The sequence below is a fragment of the Porites lutea genome, chromosome 3 (assembly GCF_958299795.1).
Source record: "Porites lutea chromosome 3, jaPorLute2.1, whole genome shotgun sequence".
NCBI lineage: Eukaryota > Metazoa > Cnidaria > Anthozoa > Scleractinia > Poritidae > Porites > Porites lutea.
The window spans coordinates 37,865,693-37,885,300 of record NC_133203.1 but is presented as its reverse complement, the minus strand read 5'-3'; the positions used below and the strand labels follow the sequence as shown (position 1 = coordinate 37,885,300).

At 38.8% G+C, this 19,608-nt stretch overlaps 1 protein-coding gene across 2 annotated transcripts in view; it reads left to right on the top strand.

Moving 5' to 3' along the window:
* LOC140931080 (uncharacterized) overlaps positions 1-19,228 on the top strand; it is a 26,201-nt gene extending 6,973 nt beyond the window's left edge. Inside the window, exons 4-8 of one of the 2 annotated variants that reach the window (XM_073380822.1) lie at positions 2,426-2,519; positions 11,520-11,605; positions 12,087-12,216; positions 16,448-16,541; positions 18,791-19,228. In XM_073380822.1, the coding sequence (XP_073236923.1) occupies positions 2,426-2,519; positions 11,520-11,605; positions 12,087-12,216; positions 16,448-16,528 (391 nt within the window). In that variant the 3' untranslated portion in view covers positions 16,529-16,541; positions 18,791-19,228. Of the gene's footprint in view, positions 1-2,425; positions 2,520-11,519; positions 11,606-12,086; positions 12,217-16,447; positions 16,542-16,635; positions 18,199-18,790 lie in introns of those variants that run through there. The other variant, XM_073380821.1, reaches the window with a different exon arrangement.
* Positions 19,229-19,608: the final 380 nt, after the last annotated feature.

Here is a 19,608-nt window from a genome sequence, read left to right as displayed (position 1 = left end):
TGCCTTTTTCTTTGGTGTCCTTGACTGAAATTCAGTAACAGCCTGTGGGCATCCACATCCTTTCTACCGCTTGTGACCTCATCAGTTTTAATGGTTTGCAAGGACAACTTTGTCCGCTAACTTATGCAGAGTGAAGAGATCTTTCAAACCATACCAGAATGATTACAATTACCAGAATGTACTCATTCTGGTATTGTTTGAAAGATCTCTTCACTCTGCATAAGTTAGCGGACAAAGTTGTCCTTGCAAACCATTAAAACTGATGAGGTCACTAGCAGTAGAAAGGACGTGGATCTGCACAGGGGGTTACCAGGACGGCTCAGGGGTGAATAGGTTAATGAGTAATAAGCAGTGAATTATCAGCAAAAGCCTTTTTGGACTCTTTAAAGATCTCTATTTACACTCATGTATATCTCAGGTATGACTGGCTTGTGTACATATAGAGCTAGGAATTGGCTGTTTTCTAAGTATCATTGATCGCATGTGGAGCTTTTCGCCCTTCTTGTAGTGCAATATCAAGGTTGTTTAACATCATATTTGGGCAAACTGGTCATTTAATGGTTTGGGCAAATGGTAAGCAAAATCCATCAGGTCTGGTAAATTTCATCCCGGAACCCATTTACCATTTGTAGAAATCAGTTCAATTAACCAAAAAACGATCACGAAAAACTGTAACTGGTATCAAGTAAAGATATATGGCAATGAAGGAATGGAACATGGATTCAGAACCGTTTAAAACATTCTGTCCGGATAAACAGGATTATCTTTAATTTGCAGCAGTTACCCCTGGAAATTTTGTGACGAGAAAAAAAAGGTTGCGTCCCATTTACTTTCCAACTGCCTATTTTGCGGAAACTTTTTGTAAATTGTAAACAACCCATGTCTCTGAAGTCACAGTGGACGCTGACATGGCAAGGAGAAAAATGAGCACAATGGCGTCTTTCTCAGTTGTAAGGTCTTTAAATGTTTTGCTTTATAGTGTCTCTTCTTAGTTGTCAAAAGCAAGGGAACCGTTTCAATGCAGAATAAACATAGTCAACCAGGGTATGAAATTAACTCTTTTTCAGTGCGCAACAAAATAAAAACAAAAAAGCAATTAACAAGGGGGAAATGATTTACTAGATGTTATTTACGAGTTGAGACCCTACAAAATTCCAATTTTTTAACCATCATTATGATAATTTCTAACCTGTTACCAATGCAAAGGAAACAAAGTGGGATCCATACAACGTACCTACTTGAAAAAACAAGATAGTCCAGCAACAGATTCCTTGTTCACACTCTACTGGATAGCTCTTGCACTGGCACAAAAACCATTCCGGATAGGGCTTCTGTTTCTGATTTCGGTGCAATTTCTGTAACATGGCGATGCTTTGCATTACATGAGCTCATTTTAACCCAAATTTTTGCTAAGCCTGGGCTTAATGGCTTAAAGGCAGCTATGCCACTGCCCCCTTAATTACTGCAGTGGCTCATTCATCTGTGCGCTAGCTTCGGTTTTGAACCATCAGCTGCCTTAAAAAAAGTGATGACGGTTGTAAAGTAATAATAATGACAAAGACAAGGACAACGATGTACAGCTTTCCTGTTTTTAAAGTAGCCAGGAAGGCAGCCTTTAAAGGCTTCACTTGTTAGGGATGTTCAACCACGCAAAGTAGATCCCATTTGAGCAGTTACGTTTCTACATCACTTGTATTCATCCATTGAGCGATGGAATATAACATGTCAAGTTTTCCATAATGAGCTGCCAGGTTACTTGTCAGATCAGTTAGAGAGACTTCAAGTTTTACACTAGCTGTCTTGCGTTCAGGGCAGAGGCCATTCACAATAAAGTGAGATACAAGAAGGCAGGAACATTATAACCAAGTGTCTTTTTCATGAGATTATTGAAAGCTGTGATCACAAATTTCATGGCCTGGTTCCTGCGCACAAGAGTTCTTTCAGGTGTATAGGTCACAATCACAGTTCTCTATGTCAATACTTCTCTCTAATAATTCTTGTGATACATAGGTCTTCTGTATTTGGATCCCGTAAATTCTTGTCAGCGCTTTTCTTCTAGAGTTTAGAAAGTCTAGTTCTTAGATGTTGTAAAGATTTTTACCTCTTTCAAATTTTTGTTTAGCTTTTACTTTTTACAGTAGTATAATTAAAATACCAAAATATGTAAAATTATCAGTAATTTGGCCTTTTGGCTGCCAATAGTGTTTTTAATAAGCTATCCTGTCAATTAATAATATTTATCCAGACTCAAATATAAATGCTAATATATTGAGAATATATATGATATAAATGATATGAGATAACTAAACAATAATCTTAGCCAGTAAATATTTACGAATGTAGATAATTTAAAAACTCCTAGGTTTTACAAGGACAATTTGTTTTCACTTTACCAAATCAATCAAACTATGTATTATATTGACAGACAGACAAAGATTACATTAAAGTGTGATCACACCACAAATGGAACTACACCTGAACGCTTTACAGAAGACAAAGTTGGATCACTTTCAACATATGTAAGTATTTAATTCAAATGTGGTATAGTTGGCCCCTGAATGTACTGCAATTTCCAAGTCATAGTATTAGATGGAAAACTTGTTCAGCTAGTGCAGCCACTTGATCAATTAAAAATTTTAATTTCCAAGGAACTCTGGATGTTTGGTCGGGCATGTGTTGCCAAGTCTACAAATTTAAAACCTCCTATTTGATTTGTTGGTGATGTGCTTTGGAATGTGAACATCCTGCTGTAATATATAAAAGTAAATTACACTTACTATAAAAAAACTCTCCCAGAATCCTTTGAGGCAATTTTTTAAAAAGCTTTATAACTTTGACAATTTTATATGTAGAAGACTGTCAGATCACAACAAGATAACATTTGCCATAAAATATCTTCCCATGTCGCATCTGAGGTAATGACATCATCAGTCATGCAACTATTTGCGAATTAGGTTTTTTTGTTGCTGTGACAAGATTTCATTTACGAGTTAAAAACAAATAGCACATTTGAGATTTTAGTTGTGTGTGCCTTTAATTTAAAAATATAAACCAGTTGACGTCCAGCATTTAAAATTTAAGGGGGTAATGAACGTGAGCAAAAAAGTCGGGAGACTAGGCCGAGGGTTGTAGAGAGTCAACCTTTTATCACATGGTGGAGAAAATTTGCAGGAAAGTAATGTTCTCCCTGATAATTTTTTTCATGGCCAAAAGAGGGACATGACATCATCAGTCACGTGATCAAAGCGTTTTTGAATGTTTTAGTTCATTTTTAAAGTACCTTTTTTGTCATAAATTGGCAAATTTTTGGTGTTTTTCTCAACAATTCTTTACTCTGTATTGTCTCTGAGTAATTATTATTCCATTTCCAAAGTAGAACCAAACGAAAACTGAGCCAAAAGTTTAAAAGTTGCGTAAATAAGACCGATATTGCAAGTTAAAATTGAAAAGGAGACCTACTCTTGAGACTTTTGTAAAATCCTTTTTCAACTTAACTGCATTGTTTGGAGTGTAAAGGAGTCATGATGAAATGAGTCGGTGAGTCATGAGTCAATGAGTCAGTGAGTCAGATCTGAAAAAATAACAGTTTCGATAGAAACAATAAAATTAAATAAGCATTACTTTTACTTATTTTGTCTACTTCCTTCATTGCTGCCTGCACAAGGCCAAATTCTGCATGAAATCTTTACCTGGGCTGTTTGTTAGCAGTTTCCAGGCCCTGCCCTGTAGCACCCGACCAGAAGTGAAAAATAAGGCAGCCTAAATTTTGTGAGTGCTGCCAAAGAAACTGTTTAATTTCCATTGAACACAGCGCTTAAAGTAAATTTAGATAAACCTGTTATGAATTAGCACTCAAAGACTCAAATCTGGGAATCTGGAAATCTGGGAACAGTCGTTCTTTGACATTCGGTGTATTGATGTTTGGGCCCCGTTTGAAGTAGAAAATTGGTCGCGAGTGCAAAAGAAAGTTCTTTATGTCTGTATTGATATAAAAGTTTCTCATTAGCTTGTCAATCAACCCATGCTGGTGTAAAGTTAAGTGTCCCGGGAAGTACAGGGTGTTTCAAAAGTTCGTTCTGATTGTAAGTTGTATTTTGCGCAAAGCATTAATTTAATGCTTCCTGAGGCAAATGTAAACTGATTCAGGTAGGAAAGTTGTCTAAATAACCTTTCAAAACAATTTCAAACTAAAATTTGAAGAAATTATGGTATTTTTTAAATTTTTTCCCCAAATGTGCACGTACGCGAATTTTTTCCCGCCATATTTTTCGTGCCCATTTTGTAGGTTTTCTATTCGTTTTTGTGGCGTTTTCTTTTGTTTTCTCTACTCTTTCACAAAAATGAAGGCGTACACTGTTTGTGCTAGAGCTCAGGCATCTATTTTATAGGTACTCTGTCCATTTAGTCAAAGAAATTGTCAAATTGTTGAAGAAGTCTGAATGCTGAGAGAACAAGTGGTCAAAAGTAAAGACCTTACAAGACAAACCAAGGAGTAGATGGCTGTTTTTTTTTTACAAACTGTGTGAAAAATGTTATCAAAAAAGCTGTAAGTATATGCGTAATAATTCAACAAGACTGCAAGGTAAAAAGAAAACTTCAACTTCACAATATCAAAGTTTCGAGCACAACAGTATGGAGATACGTGATCAACAAAGGTTGAAAAGCCTTGAAGAGAAAAAAGACGGTGCACACTTCATGCCGGCATGGCATCAGAAGAATTTGCAAACTTTATACCAAAGGACAACCGTCCGGCAAACTCACATGATGCGAACCCTCTGGTAACCATCTGGATTATCGTTGATGAGACAACATACAAAGATCCAGCCCCCAAAACACTGGACTAGCTAAGACAGCGACTACGCTTCACCTGGAAAATTGTGAATTTAGACACGTTATGGGAGCTCGTACATTCTAATACCTCACCGCTTAGAAAATGTCAGAAATCATAAAGGAAGGCATTCTGGCTGCTAATATTTCAGTTAGTCAATGTTAAATGAATAATGAATAACATGCTTAGGTTTACCAAAGTTATCTTTAATAATCAGTGAAATTTAAGTGAAGAAAAAATCGGAACGAACTTGTGAAACACCCTGTATTCATTAAGTTTTAGCGAGGAATCAAGGAGAATATAATGTTCTTTCATGCTGTGGATCGCTGTGGATCATGAACATACTGAAGACGATCCAGGACAGCCAATTTATGTTTTAAAGAATCTGTTCCAACAATCAATAGCAGAGCTGTTTTCAGTACTTAGATAATCTTCCCAATGTAGTTCACCACTTTTTCCAATCGGTTTTACTTGCGTCAAAAGGTGAATGGTGCTATGAGGTGAACAAACTGAATTGTAATTTGCCCGAGGAGGGGTATGAAGCCAGTCAGTATAAAAGATGGACTTGCGGACGGCGGACTTGGTATAAAAACACGGACTAGTTATAAAATGCGGACTGCGGACTACGTTGCTAAAAACTGTGCTCATTGGTTCTAGGTAAGGTAAAATAAGATCAGAAGATTACTAAATAGCATGTGAGTTTAAGTGATAAATTCTCCTAGAAATTGCCGCCCGGTTCTCTAAATCCTGAGCCTGACAAAAATGCTATTTTCAGCACCCATTTTTACACCTGGTTTAAGTCTCTAGCGTCTATGACACGGGTCACAAATGCAATGTACATGTTTACATAGGTGTAAATCATGTCGTCATTGCTTAGAATATAACGTTGGATGATATATTTCGGTTATTATTCACATATAGGTGAGTGACCCTATACAGCTGTCTTGCATCGTGGAACTGGCCCTATGTGGCTATATTGACCTTCCCATCCAGGTTCTTCATTTTGTTGTATCCACAAGGCTTTGAAATAGAATTGTGGCATCTGTAATAATTTTACTGACTAACACCAATACTATTTTTTTTCTATTTGGTGCTTCTCAATTTCACATCCTCTATTCAGGTTTTAAACTATGAATTGAATTCTCTTATAACCTCTTTTTATAAAATTAAGAGTTTCATTTTCAGTTGGCTTGAGTAGTGGCATCAGACCCTCTCTGCCTGTGCAGAATGCTTTCCTTCTCCAGGCTGACGTTGGGGAGAACAGACTGCGTACAACCGGCCAAAGGAATGTCTGTGTGTGTGGCAAGAAGCTGGGACTACTGTTTTATGCTACTGCAGTTCGCTATCCGTTTCTCTCAGTTTTTCCTTTCTAAAGGTGTTTTCATAAGTCTGTGTTTTATGCTCAGTCCGTAGTTTCCAGTCCTCATTTTATACTAAGTCCGTGTTTTATCCGCAGTCCGTGGTCTGTGGTCCGCAGTCCACAGTCCGCAGTCCATGTTTTAAGCTGACTGGCCAACTACGAGTCAAACAGTTGTACACAGTAAGTGTTTATATTAGAAACACCCATACAGTGTACGATTAATTATTATTGAGGTATTGCTGTATACCTATTGTAATATTTTAAATAGCTTTCAATGCTTATTGATTGATTAAAATCTTTGGGCATTCATTGTTTGCATTATGTTCGTGTTTATATTTACATTGGTTCACATGTTTAAAACTCATGCATCAACGGATATGAACAACGTTGGGGCAGCACTTCAGTTCGTGTATGGAATCTCTAGTAGACGTATAGATTGTCTGATGGTTTAAATGGTTCTTAAAGGGTGTCTGGGAAGGCTATTCTTTGGGGCATGCACGTAGTATAAAGCGGCAGGGCCTGGGATACTGCTAACAAACAGCCCAGGGCCCAGTTGTTCGAAGGCAGATTAGCGCCAACCCAGGGTTAAATTTTAACCTGGGTTTCTTTTTCTTTTGTTCAAAAGCATTTTCCGCATAATTTTCTCGATTCTTTTTAGAGTATCAAATCATCAAATTGTGGGCAAAAAGAATAAAACTGAATTTGCTTTTTAAGCTTTCATATCTGAATTGCAATTTTTCACTAACCCTGGCTTATCTTAAGCCTGCTTTGAACAACCTGGCCCAGGTCAAGATTTCATGTCAGAAATAGGCCTTGTGCCGGCAGCAACGAAGCAACCAGACAAAATAAGTAAAAGTAATGCTTAATTTTACTGTTTCTGCTGAAACTTTAATTTTTTCAGATCTGACTCATTGACTTGTGACTCATATGACTCATTGACTCATTTGACTCATAAACATCCATTCTCGTTTGTTTGCCGAAATAAATGTTTAAAGTTTGTTAATAGAGGAGAACTTTAAAAAGTAAAAATTATGTATTTGGCGGCCATATTTTTTTCTTCATTCCGGGGTGAGAAGTCATGTAGCAGCTCTTCTAACCCTAAAAGCCCAATGTTTTGCTCCCCTAAGCTAAAACAATGGAAATAATGATGAACAATAGAGATCGTGTTAACGCAGAAATCGTGCATTTTTACGCGAACAAAATGCATCATCAAAATTTTGATGTGTCCCAGGACACAAATGTTGACCTGAAGAACTCACTCCACTTACTTGAATCTTGAATAGATTTTGTTGTTTGAGTGACATGTAAAAAATTTTCGAACAAAGCGAATTCACATCGTGGTTGCCATATTGGATTTAACTATGCAAAGGGGACTGGAGACGATTTACAGATCCGGGAAACTTGAATGAGCTCCCGGCATGTTTGTTCGTTGTTTGCTCGATTGTGCTGGTTGAGTGCCCACTTACATGTACCTGTGATATGGCAATGAACCATGAAGAGGGAGGAAGACATAATCAGTTTTTAGACAAATGACTGAAACAATTTGGATGGCTACAAACAAGAGGCTCAGGCGATGATTTATTGATGATTTGTAATAAGGATTGCACAAAAGCTGGAAAGAACACGTTCACAAGTGGATGCAAAAATTTCCATTTCAATTTTTTTCTGAGGGGAGGGTCACCAAGATTTTGGGACCCACCCAAAATGCTTGGGGACCCCAATTTGACCGGACATGTGAGTCCAAGGACCCAGATTGAAAAATCCTAGTGCCATCCCTGAACAATGTTGTGTTTATGTTTTCCCCGACCGATGAAAAGACACCTTATGAGCGGCAAGAGAATCGTACGGTCATACGGTTCAGTCGGTAGCCGCGCGATTGATAGTTCATAAATTTCTTAAATGTTCCCCAGCATGGAACAAGCCTAAAGAGTATTAATGAGTTTATTGTGAGCTTTACGTCTAGCTTCGACCAGTTAAAGATTTAATTCTACACAGAAATTAAAAAAAAACTGAAAAAGTCATCCTTGAAAACTGTCAATCATCATAGAGAATGAATATATACGTCTTTTAAACTTGAGTTGTCGGATCTTGTTTACTGTGGGTAATGTCGACCGAGATATCGGTCGATATAGCGGTCGACACTCGGTCGATAGTCGGTCGACACTTGGTCGACAGTCAGTCGATACTCGGTCGACGCTCAGTCGATACTCGCTCGACACTCGCTCGACACTCGGTCGACAGTCGGTCAATATAGCGGTCGATAGTCAGGCGACACTCGGTCGAGACACGGTCAATAGTCGTTCCAGATGTGTCTCGGCCGATAAAGCTTTTCGTTCACCGACACTTCGCCGACACCTCGCCGACACTTTGCCAATAGTTGGTCGATACTGGACCGATGTATCGGTCGGTAATTGGTCGAAACTCAGTAGATGGTCGGTCGACACTTGGTCGATAATCAGAAGATAGCCGTTCGATATATCGGTCGAGATTTTTGTCGGTCTGTATAGTTTTTAGTCCGTTATCAATAGCCCTGGAGAAGAAATTGGAGCAAGATTACTGAAATATAACCGATTGCCCCCATTGACACGTGGAGATTCTTGAAGAATTCGCATTTTTGGGCATTTTTCAGTCAGTTATGAGTCCAAATTAAACTACTCAAAATTAAACATGAAAGCATGCCTTCCTTTGCAAAGGACAGAGCAAAAAAGCAGGATAATGTAATGAGAACGTATGAGTATTTTCCTTGCTGTAAATTGAAATCATTCCCACAATAAATGAATGTGTTCAGTCTGCTGGATATTTTGTCAGTCTTCAATGCAGAAATATATATTAAGTTTAATTGTGGTCCCTGCACAAACGAGAACTTGGCGTGATGAAGCAGGTCAAAGCCGGATAATAAAAGATGTGTATTCCTCGTTCTTAAAGCATGTCATGGACTGCCTTTTCCTATTCATTATTCGTCCACTTCGGGACTGCGGGAGCAGTCGTTTCACTCATCCTTCTTTAAGTATTCTTCGACTGCGGGACCACAGGAGCAGCAGATTCAACTTGGGCTGAGACAGGTTCTGTTTAACAGATAAAAATCAGACGATCGGTGATGATACAAACTGGAAAAAAAAAGGTTACCATGTCCTTAGTTCCCAGTGCTCTTCGGTTCGCTTCATAGAGTAATCGTGCCTCGCACTGCCACATGTTCCCCATCGCATGATAACAGTAATTAATGACGTCTTTGCTTAAAAAAAAAAGCCATTGGACTCACCTGATAAATTAACACACAACTGATATTCGAACGACAGTTGCCCGATATACCACCGACAGTTGACCGATATACCACCGACACTAGACCGATATACCACCAACAGTTGACTGATATACCACCGACAGTTGACCGATATATCAACGACATATGACCGAGAGTAAGTCGAGGTGCGTCGTCGAAATATCGACCGATAATCGGCTGATAGTCTATCTCAATATCAACCGACCATCGACCGACTGTCGACCGACTATCGACAGACTATCGACCGACTGTCGACCGCTATGTCGACCGCTATATCGACCGATATCTCGGTCAACATTACCCACAGTAAACAAGATCCGAGTTGTCAGCGTTTACCCAGGTCATCCAGTGGATAGGGATGTTAACTTTTAGTTCTAACTGATTCTGAGGGTCCGGGTTCCAATTCCCTTGAAGCAAATTTTTTATAACCTTGTTTTTTTTTCTTTTTTTTACATCTCATTTTTACTCTCTTTTTTACCTGTGTGGTGCATATAGCTAGACTAAGTATAACATAATGTGGTAAATTGAAAGCAAAGTTTACAGGGATATAAAAAATGTGGTATGTACCATAGCGTATCTACTGCTATTTTTATTATTACTGGACACTGTTATTATTTTCACATGCCTGATTTAATTCAAGAGGTAACTACTTTAAGATGGGATGTCTGAATCAACTAAATTCTACAGTTTCAAATTGAATGCAACTTTGATGAATCTGCAACTGAAACAGTCGAAAATTCAACATTTGATTTAGAAGTCACATTTTACATGTGCCAAGTATAATGCATTAATTATAGAAACCCATCCATATTGGATAAAAAAATTTTCTAGAGACTGGGAATATTTACAACAAATGAAGTTAATTCATAAATCTTGAATCACCTTGAAAAATTACTGCTAATAGGGACAGATCCTTATATTGGGGGATACCACCAATGGGTGCACATTCCTTATTATTGTTTTTCTTTCTAAAAATAAGTTCATTTATACATTTACTTGGGTTATTTACCCAACATGCTGTTATCTTTGGACCATGTTAAAAATTGATTTACTAGTGATGTGATGATGTGTCATGATTGTACCAGACAGGTGCGACTAATGTAGAGTCACAGTAACAGAAGTGTGTTCAATTTCTAAATCATTAAGAAAAATATTAAACAAGTATGGCCCACTCACACTACATTCTCTAGTAGTACCTTTGTTAAGTGGTTTCCACGTTTTAGCTCAGGCATCCATAATCATGACTCTATTCTGGCGTCAGACCACCCCAACCTACATAGGTATTTGTATTAAGTATTTTCAGTATTTCATCTGTTACTGTAAACTCTGCAAATGAGTTGCACTCCTGTCCCTCTAGGACAAAATTTAAAGCTGTGGAGAAAAGAAGACTCATGATGAATCACACAGGTTTATCTCAAAATATCCAAATTGCTACAAACATCATACACCTCAGCATTCAGGGATCACTTGGGAAAATTCACCAAAAATCATAAGATCTTAAAAACTGACAGAAATAGTGATCCTATTTTATGCAACATTTGCCAAAACAATGTTCATCTGGAAGGGTATCACCCAGAATGCTGAGTTTCTCTATTTGCACCATTTTTCTAATAGCCTGTATGGCTGGTACAAAAGGGGAAAAAAAGAGGAGAAAACCTCAAATCCCCTCCTGTTTTTTTCCTTTCCTCCCCAACCCTTTTAATGCTTTTCCACCTCACTTCTACATGTATGTACATGTTAGGCCTGGTCCACTGCTCTCCTTAAAATGTCCAACATAAAAATGCAAATTATGATTCTTACTCCACTGGCACCAATAGTTAATTGGGGATAGCCTGCCTGGCAGGCGTTGAAAAGGGAAGGGAAAAGGGAAAATCCTCATAGTTCCCGATAGTAACCCACATGGCTCTTCATCATGCTGAGGGAATGTTTATGTCTAATTTATTTGATCAAGGATCACTAGGTTATCAGAAATTAATTACCATTATTTTTGTCTTTCTTTAAGCTATGCCATCATTATTTTGCTAGACTTGATGTTTACTTTTCTTTTACAGAGTGGAATGTTTAAATCAAAGTATTGCTGTGCAACACGAGGATCAAGCAGTGGAGGTCTGAGTGCCGGCAGCATTATACTAATCATGTAAGGCTAATTAACAGGCCTGGGCAACATACAGTATCTCACGTTTTACAGAGATCAAGCTTTTTAACCCAATCCACTTTGCCATTTTAGTTGATCTGATTGTTGTTTCCAAAAGGACACCTTAATTGAGCATGCACATTTAAGTATTTACTGTGATATAATTCCCAAAAGTCATCCCTTAGCATAATTGCCAAATTATTAAGACTCTTGTTGTGAACGTAAGCTGAGACTGGCCGGAATTTTGGATGGCTCTGGTCGTGTTCACTACACTGTAAATGACTTTAGGAAATCCTTTTGCAGATGTGTCCATTATTCCAGTACGTAACCCATTGGCTTTTTATTGATATTTTGGTCAAGAATTTTGGAACTTAAACCTTAGCTTTGCTTGTTCGTGATTACTAAAAGCCTTTATATGTTTCATTTTTAGGAAAGAAAGGCATTCAACAGACATAAAATTAATGTAGGCTTGTTTTCTTTACAGATTTTTCCCCCTGCTGCTTATGTATTTTATCATTGGAATGCTTGTAAACCGTTATGGACGAGGAATAGAAAGCATGCCAGAGTTAATACCCAATTATTCTTTCTGGGCTGATATTCCTTTCCTTGTGAAGGTAAATACTGACTTCTGTTAACCCTTTAAAGGGGCTGTGTCATGGCAGTCCAGTTCGTTTTGTTTAATTTTGCCAATTGCTTTCCCTCAATCGTTATTTAACTTAAAGTAAGTAAAAGAAATTACAGGTAAATGACAAAATTAGAGATCCAAGGCAAACAAATATGTCTCCTGAGCATTATTTTTGAGGTTGCCAGCAGCAGGGATCAACTTTGAAAAACTTTTAGGTTGAATAGTCTTCAAAAACCCTAATTTCAATCCATTTTAATCGTCTTCAGTTTTGCCCATCCGTGGCATCTGTTGTTTCTGTTATGTTATTTTAACCTTCCTTTAAAGTTTTAAGCGGTTATTTTTAGGCACTTTGTAATTTCCCAATTTGGCTGAATTTCGTGACAAAGCTCCTTTAAGTGTCACTGTCTGAGAAAGTGTTCCAGGGTTCAAAAGTTGTAGTCAACCGATTTGGCTGAAACTTGGCACTCTGACATTTGGTTTTAGAGTTTCAGGGAGGTCTTATTTTTTGCCCTTTGAGCACCAAAAGTCCAGCCTTCCAGGGGACATTTTGAAAGTGCAATAAAACACCATTGGTAAATTGTGCTGCCAAATGAATTTGACCATAGACTCTACTATAACAGAGCTTTCAGTTCATGCATGTAACTTTGTTCCTCAAGGTATTGGACAGAGAGGAGCCTGGGGCTAGAGTTTGGCCAAATTGATGTCACAATTACACCCCAAAATTGCCATTTTTCAAAATTTCAGTATATTTACCAGCCTTCTTGTATAACTTCCATACCTATAACATTATTTACTTTAGTCACCAAATGATCAAAGTCATTTGAGACAAATTTGGCTTATTAAGGTTGCATGCATTAAGTATACTGGTTGGGGGGGGGGGAGGCGAGGGGGCAGAGGAAATTTTTTAAAGGGGCAAAACTTTTTAAGATCCCCTCACAGCATACAGAATTTTTTGACACCCCCCCCCCCCCCCCCCCTTCACTTGGTTTGTCAAATACTTAATCTTTCAGTGGCATCTAAAAAAAATGGCATCCCCCTTCCTACCTTCAGAAATTTTTTTCCATCCCCCACTTTTCCCTTCAAAAATTTTTAAGACCCTTCCAAAAAAAATTCGTATTTTTTATTTGAAAACCTAGTACCCATCACAGAACACAAATGGTGATATAACAACCTTTTTACGAGATGCTTGAATTTTTCTTTGATTTATATTCAGTTTCACGTCATATTTCTACACATTACTTCAAGCATGGAAAGTCTCCATATTTTGTCAGGCCCATTTTGTTTTACTTTTACAACATAAAGTTAGCTTAACAAAAACGTTCGTTAACGTATGATATTCGTCCGACCCTTTGATAGCCTGAATAGCTGTTGTAAATACCCATCAGCAAAGAAGCACGACCATACATACATAGATACAAACATACATGAATTACATGCAAGAACTGAAAGCTCTATTATAGTAGACTTCATGGTCAAATTCATTTGGCAGCTTAATTTACCAATGGGATTTTATAGGCATCTCATATTTTTCCCTTTTTTGCTCGCGGGTAACAAAGGACATCCACAGGCTAAGGTAGTAAAAAAATATGGCTAATTTCAAGCTCCTTAGCAAATGAAAAGAATGTAAATAAATGTCACGATGTTTGTAGTCGAGGTTGTGAAGTCCCAATCGCCAGGCCGTGGGCGCTCTATTCATTGAACTTTAGAGACACTTACAGACAGTTTACAGAGAGCAAGAGCATTTTCTAGGTTCACATCTGTCATGTGTTGTTGATACTTCCAAGATCATTCAGTTATGTCAAATGCGCACTTTGTGGTCAGGTGATAAAGAAAAATGGCAAATTTTGAATTCGATGTTCGATGAATGGTGAAATGATTGTCATGTCACGAACGTGGAGAAGAAGTGTTATGTCTAAAAATCTAAGTTCTAAAAAGGGGAGCATCCCTTGGGGTTAGGCTGCAAAAGATCCCCTATTTTGCGTTCGTCAAGAACGCAAGCAGTCGAAAAAAAGGCCTGGAGCATGGGTAAAAAGGGCGAGCAAGACAGGCGATGAAGAAACGCGCGCTTGCCTTGAAAACCAATTTTGTGATAATTAAACCGACTGTTTTGTAGTCTTTTGGGGGGCTATTTCCCCTTTAAAAATGACGGTGTGCCCGTCAAAACTTTGCAAAGTGTACATCCTAAAGATACCAGAATCTCGTTTTGTTAGTTGGTGAAGTCCAAGGTTGCTTTCATCCCTTAGAGATGCCTTTGTAAAGAAACAAATCGAGTGAGAGTGATAAATTGTCACCACGATTAACACCAACAAAATTCAACATAAGTTTGAAATTGATGAAGTTAAAGTTTGACGAACTTGTATCCCCGTTCTTCCTTCATCAAACGGCTTGAAATAGAGCCAAACTAAGTGTATCAAGCGCTTGATGGCCGCTTAATAGAGGTCACAACAATGGGAGAACTCTTGTTGGGACGGCAAAAAGCTGAATTTCAAGGGACCATATCCAAGCTCTGAGAAAGAGAAGTAAAATTTCGTCGTTGCTTGTTTACGTCCTCCATAAAACACAAAATTAGATATTTTCGCGTCGTAGTCGTGCAAAAACAGGAAAGAAATGTACAAAAAAGCGTGATGCACCTGCGAAGTTGTTGTTTTGCTTATTAAACCAATTGTTTTTTTGACGTTCTCGTTGCCGTCCGCGTCGTAGGGAGCTTAATCAACGACGACGGCGACCGTGACTTAAAGATCGTGACTTAAATAGTGAATTCGCTCTGCCTCGTACTTTTTCGTGCTTATTCCAGCTCGTTTAATTCGTCAAATGTTGGCAAATTATTTTTGGAGTTGAATTCTAAAGGAATTTATCAAAGTTCAGGAAAAGAAAAAGAAAGTTGTTGTCTTGTGTTCCCATTCTCGACTAACCTGAGATCAGGCCCAATTTTAGCGGTTCTCATACATTCTCTCTACGGCTGTTCGTTTCGCCTTGCCCGCCGGAATGTTATTACAAAGCGAAACTAAAATTGAGCCTGATCTCAGGTTAATCCTCGATAAAACGTGAAATTAGGCACTTTCACGTTGTAGTCGTGCAACGACGGCTAATAAACGTACAAAAAAGCGTAATGCACGTGCAGAGTTGTTGTTTTGCCAATCTAAGGCTATTGCTTTTTTGCCGTTCTCGTTACCGTCGCCGTCGTCGTTGCTTAAGCTCCTTATTATAATTTCAAGACTTATGGACTATTGGAGGTTCAACTGTATACAGGTGATGTTACACGAGACGAATTTTAGCGCAATGCAGCGTGACAACAGTGCTGCGACATTGTTTCGAATGGTTATAACATTGTTCCAACATTCCAACGCTGTGTTGCGCTAAAAATTGTCGTTGCGAATCGTCCCGTGTAGCATCACCTCAAGAAATGCCTGAAATGTACTAGAGCTACAATCCTGGACAAAACTACTTAAGAAAATGTTTTCATTAATGCGCACTACCTAACGCAACAAAACTATTTCCAAATCAACAGCTTTGCGTAAAGAAAACCCCCTCCCCCAGTTCAAAGTTGCTTCCTATAAATGCTAAGGGATCCCTCTTTTTTTTGAAGACCCAACAACACTGCTTCCAGGCGGAGGGGGAGAGGAAAGAATCGGTCGGTTACGAAGTTTAGAAAAAATGCCCCCCAAGTATGCAATTTTCTCAACAGTTTTGTCCAAGATTGTACCTGCGTATTAGCTCACGCCTTGTTTGACGGTAAAGTTGAAACGATAGGAGCATGTATATTAAGGACGATATGTTTCCATTTTCTCAAAATAACTAGTTACTCACTAGCCTGCAGTGAAGGCATATTTTGGGCGGGCGAAAGCTGCTTGTTTATGTTCGTACTGTTGTAACCGCCATCTTTGATGTTATGACGGAGGAAGATTAGGGAGAGTAAAAATAGTAACCCTTAGGGTAGGTGCTAGGGCGAAAGGAGGAAAGGGGGGAGGGGAGGGGAGAAGAAAATAAGCCGTTTTCTCTTCTCTCTCCCCGCCCCATTTTCTCCTTTCTTTCCGAGTTCCAATATGGCGCTTTCGCGAGCATTTTCTGGCGCCCTAAGAAAACGCCTGCACTGCAGGCTATAGTTACTCACCGTCCAAGTAGCTCATTACTAGCCTGTGTAATTAAAAATTTCCAGTGCTTGAAGAATTTTTTCATGCCATTTTTTTTTGTCCAATATTATTATTTCCTTTTTTTCTCAGGATGGAGTTGTATTCACATATGACCGTATTAAGACTACTTGTGCAGGGAAGTGTGGTAAAAGTGGATATGCAGAGATATAAACTATGAATAAACGTAGGTTAAATTTGCTATTGGCAGCTTTTTTATATAAGAAAATCTTTCCTGATGAGCAATTATTTTATTTAATCTTTTTAATTATATTTTGTAGGAATTTTTAATCGATGAAATCTAGCTAGGAATTACAAAGATAAATAGAAACAAATAATTAAATATATCGCAGACTTGTTCCCAGTCCTCAGTTATTTGTTAAGTGAGGTGTTAAAATTAGCTTTGCGAGGATATTGGGAAGATCGAACGAATAGTAGGGACGCTTCCCCCGGATCGGTCAGACTTCCCTCGCGTTCTCATCAAATTTGCCCTAGAAGCGACTGGGAACGAGCCTGAATCTCGCCTACGAAAAAGAGAGAGGTGTGGCGTCACGTCACCATGGTAGCAAAATCTTCGGATGTCAAAAATATCTTTCTTGGCAGAGACAGCAATTTACACTGTCGAACGATTGTAGAAATGTATCGGCTACCGTTTTGTTCCTGAGTGAAAGCATGAACGGAAAAGTCGTGGTGGTGTTACCTTTTTCGTTTTATTTTTTTCTGCCATATTTGCCGGACATAATTTGTTGAGATCCAGAAGTTGTGCTACCATGGCAACGTGACGTAACGCCTTTTCCTCTCTATTGCACGGGGTCTCGACCCCCCAGCCAGGTTCAGTGAGCTTACATTCAACCTAACCTGGTGCTCCTTAGAGTCATAACTTTTACGGCTGTTTCGTGCTCGCAGGTAGTCGGAGTACTGATGAAAGTAGTGCACGCGCTTTTACTGGTCGCGACTGACCATAACCACAAGACTCTTCTGACTAAGAGCACGGAACAGAATAAGTCAAGGCCTTGCTGACCGCGCGGTCAAGTGAAAAAAAAAAAGCGAAAGTTAAGATTATCATTTTCACTGCAAAGTTTACTATGATACCAATACATTGTTCCAGGGGCCCTGTATTGTTTATTTACTATCTTTTTGAAAGTATACTGCAACTTACTGCAAAAGGTCTAAGCTTTAAAACTAAAAATGCAAAATTGTCGGTGCTATTTGCCAAAATAATTTTGCTTGGCTGCAAAGAGTTTTTATCAAAAAGAAGCTCATATTGTAATCGTGAGGGATTTGAAAAGACAGCTAGATTAACTATTGTATAAAGCTTTGACCATGTTTCCATTTAACATCAAATGAAAACCCGCTAGACAAAGCAGAAAAAGCCTCAGACATTTGACGGCGGTAGAACGGTGCCATATTCGTCACGGTCAATTCCTTATGTTCTTAAATTCCATGAATTGCCGCTGTTACGTTTTGGCTTCATTAAAGGATCAAAATAGATTCAGATTTAGTTTAAAGGAATCTGTAGCAGTTCTTCAATAATTTAAAATTTAGTGTTGAAATTTAAATTGAAATTTATGCTTGACTTGTGCGAGTTAGGCCCGTTCCAAACGTCGTGCTACTGCCGCCCCGAACTCAATTGATCGAATTAAATTCGACTTTAGCTCGGCAGTAGCTCGACTTGGTTTCAAACGTCGTGCCGAACTCGATTCATAAGTTATAAATGCATTAGAATACGTTTAAAAGTTTGCTAAACCGTTTCTTTATTTTTGTGTTTTGTTTTCGGCAGCAGCCGTTTTATTCGACTGAAGTAAATTCGACGTCTGAAACCAAGTCGTGCTAGTGTGGTGCTGCAGTCGAGCCAACGAGCCTCGTTCCCAGGGTTCTCTCCTACCCGCCCCCATGGGGGCGGGTAGGAGAGAACCCTGGGAACGAGGTTGCCAACGTAGTACGGAAGTAGCACGACGTTTGAAACAGGCCTTAAGCTTTTGTACATTATTCGTCTAGGAAACTGCCCACCTACCCCTCCCTTAAGTCAACATTAACACTTACCTCTCACGTAGGGCAAAATTGTGACTTAGGGGAGGGGTAGGTGGGCAGTTACGCAGAAACCTCAAATGATATTCTAGCGTTTTAGCGAGACAAAACATTCAGCATTATTCCAGCATTTTAATGGAATTTTCCCTGAAAATTGATTACAAAACCTCTATATGATATGAGCATTAACAAGCATTTTAGTGATTTTTTGGGGGGGGTGGGGGGAGGGAGGGGATATCGAGCGTTTTAAGCGGGGAAACAAAAGCATACTGCAGAAAACCAAGTGAGTACGCTCTTCTTGGAGCAGCTGTAACAGAGTCAGAAAGTTACTAGGCAAGATTCCTCTGAAGTTTATTCTTACGAAAGTGCGTGTTTACAGGAGAAATCCCGTTTACTTTCTTTTAATAGGGAGCTTAAACGACGACAGCGACGTTAACAAGAGCGGTAAAAAGCAATAGGTTTAGATTGGTTAAACAGCAACTCTGCTCGTACATCACGCTTTTTTGAACATTTCTTTTCGGTCACTGCAGGACTACGACGTGAAAGTGTCTAATTTCACGTTTTGTGGAGGACGTGAACACAAGACAATGACTTTCTTTTTCTTCTCCTGAACTTCGATACACTGGCCAACATTTGACAAACTGAACGAGATGGAAGAAGTGCGATAAAGTTTAAAGCAGCGCGAATTCCCTTTTTGAGTGACGTTTTCGGAGCCGTCACCGTAGTTGTTGCTGAAGCTCCCTAATAATGCTCTGTCACTGACTTTTGTATCCGTTTGTAAAATAATAGAAAAATGAGGTTAATGTTTTTAAGTCACTTCGAAATAAAGTATCAAAGTTCGTATTTGATTATTACCTAATATGATTGTTGTCTTACTGTCATATAGTCTCCCTCGAAGCCGTTTTTGTCTCATCACGCAAGGAGCGTTGCGTGACGAGACAAAAGCGGCTGCCGGAGGGAGACTATCTGTCATGCCGATGATTACTATAGGTAATTTGTGATTTTTGAGTGCAATTGGGAACTGTAGATATAATCCTTTTTTTTAAATCTTCTGTTGGCTTTATTTCCCCACGCACAGCCCGAAGTAAGACCTCAGGCATGAGTCAAAATATTGGCGTCACGTCCTTAACAACCCTAGGTGTGATGCAGGAGCCAATTGGTGTGATACCAAAATCTGTAACATATAGCCTATACAGCGTTTTTTTTTTCTTTCGCGTTTTTCAGGA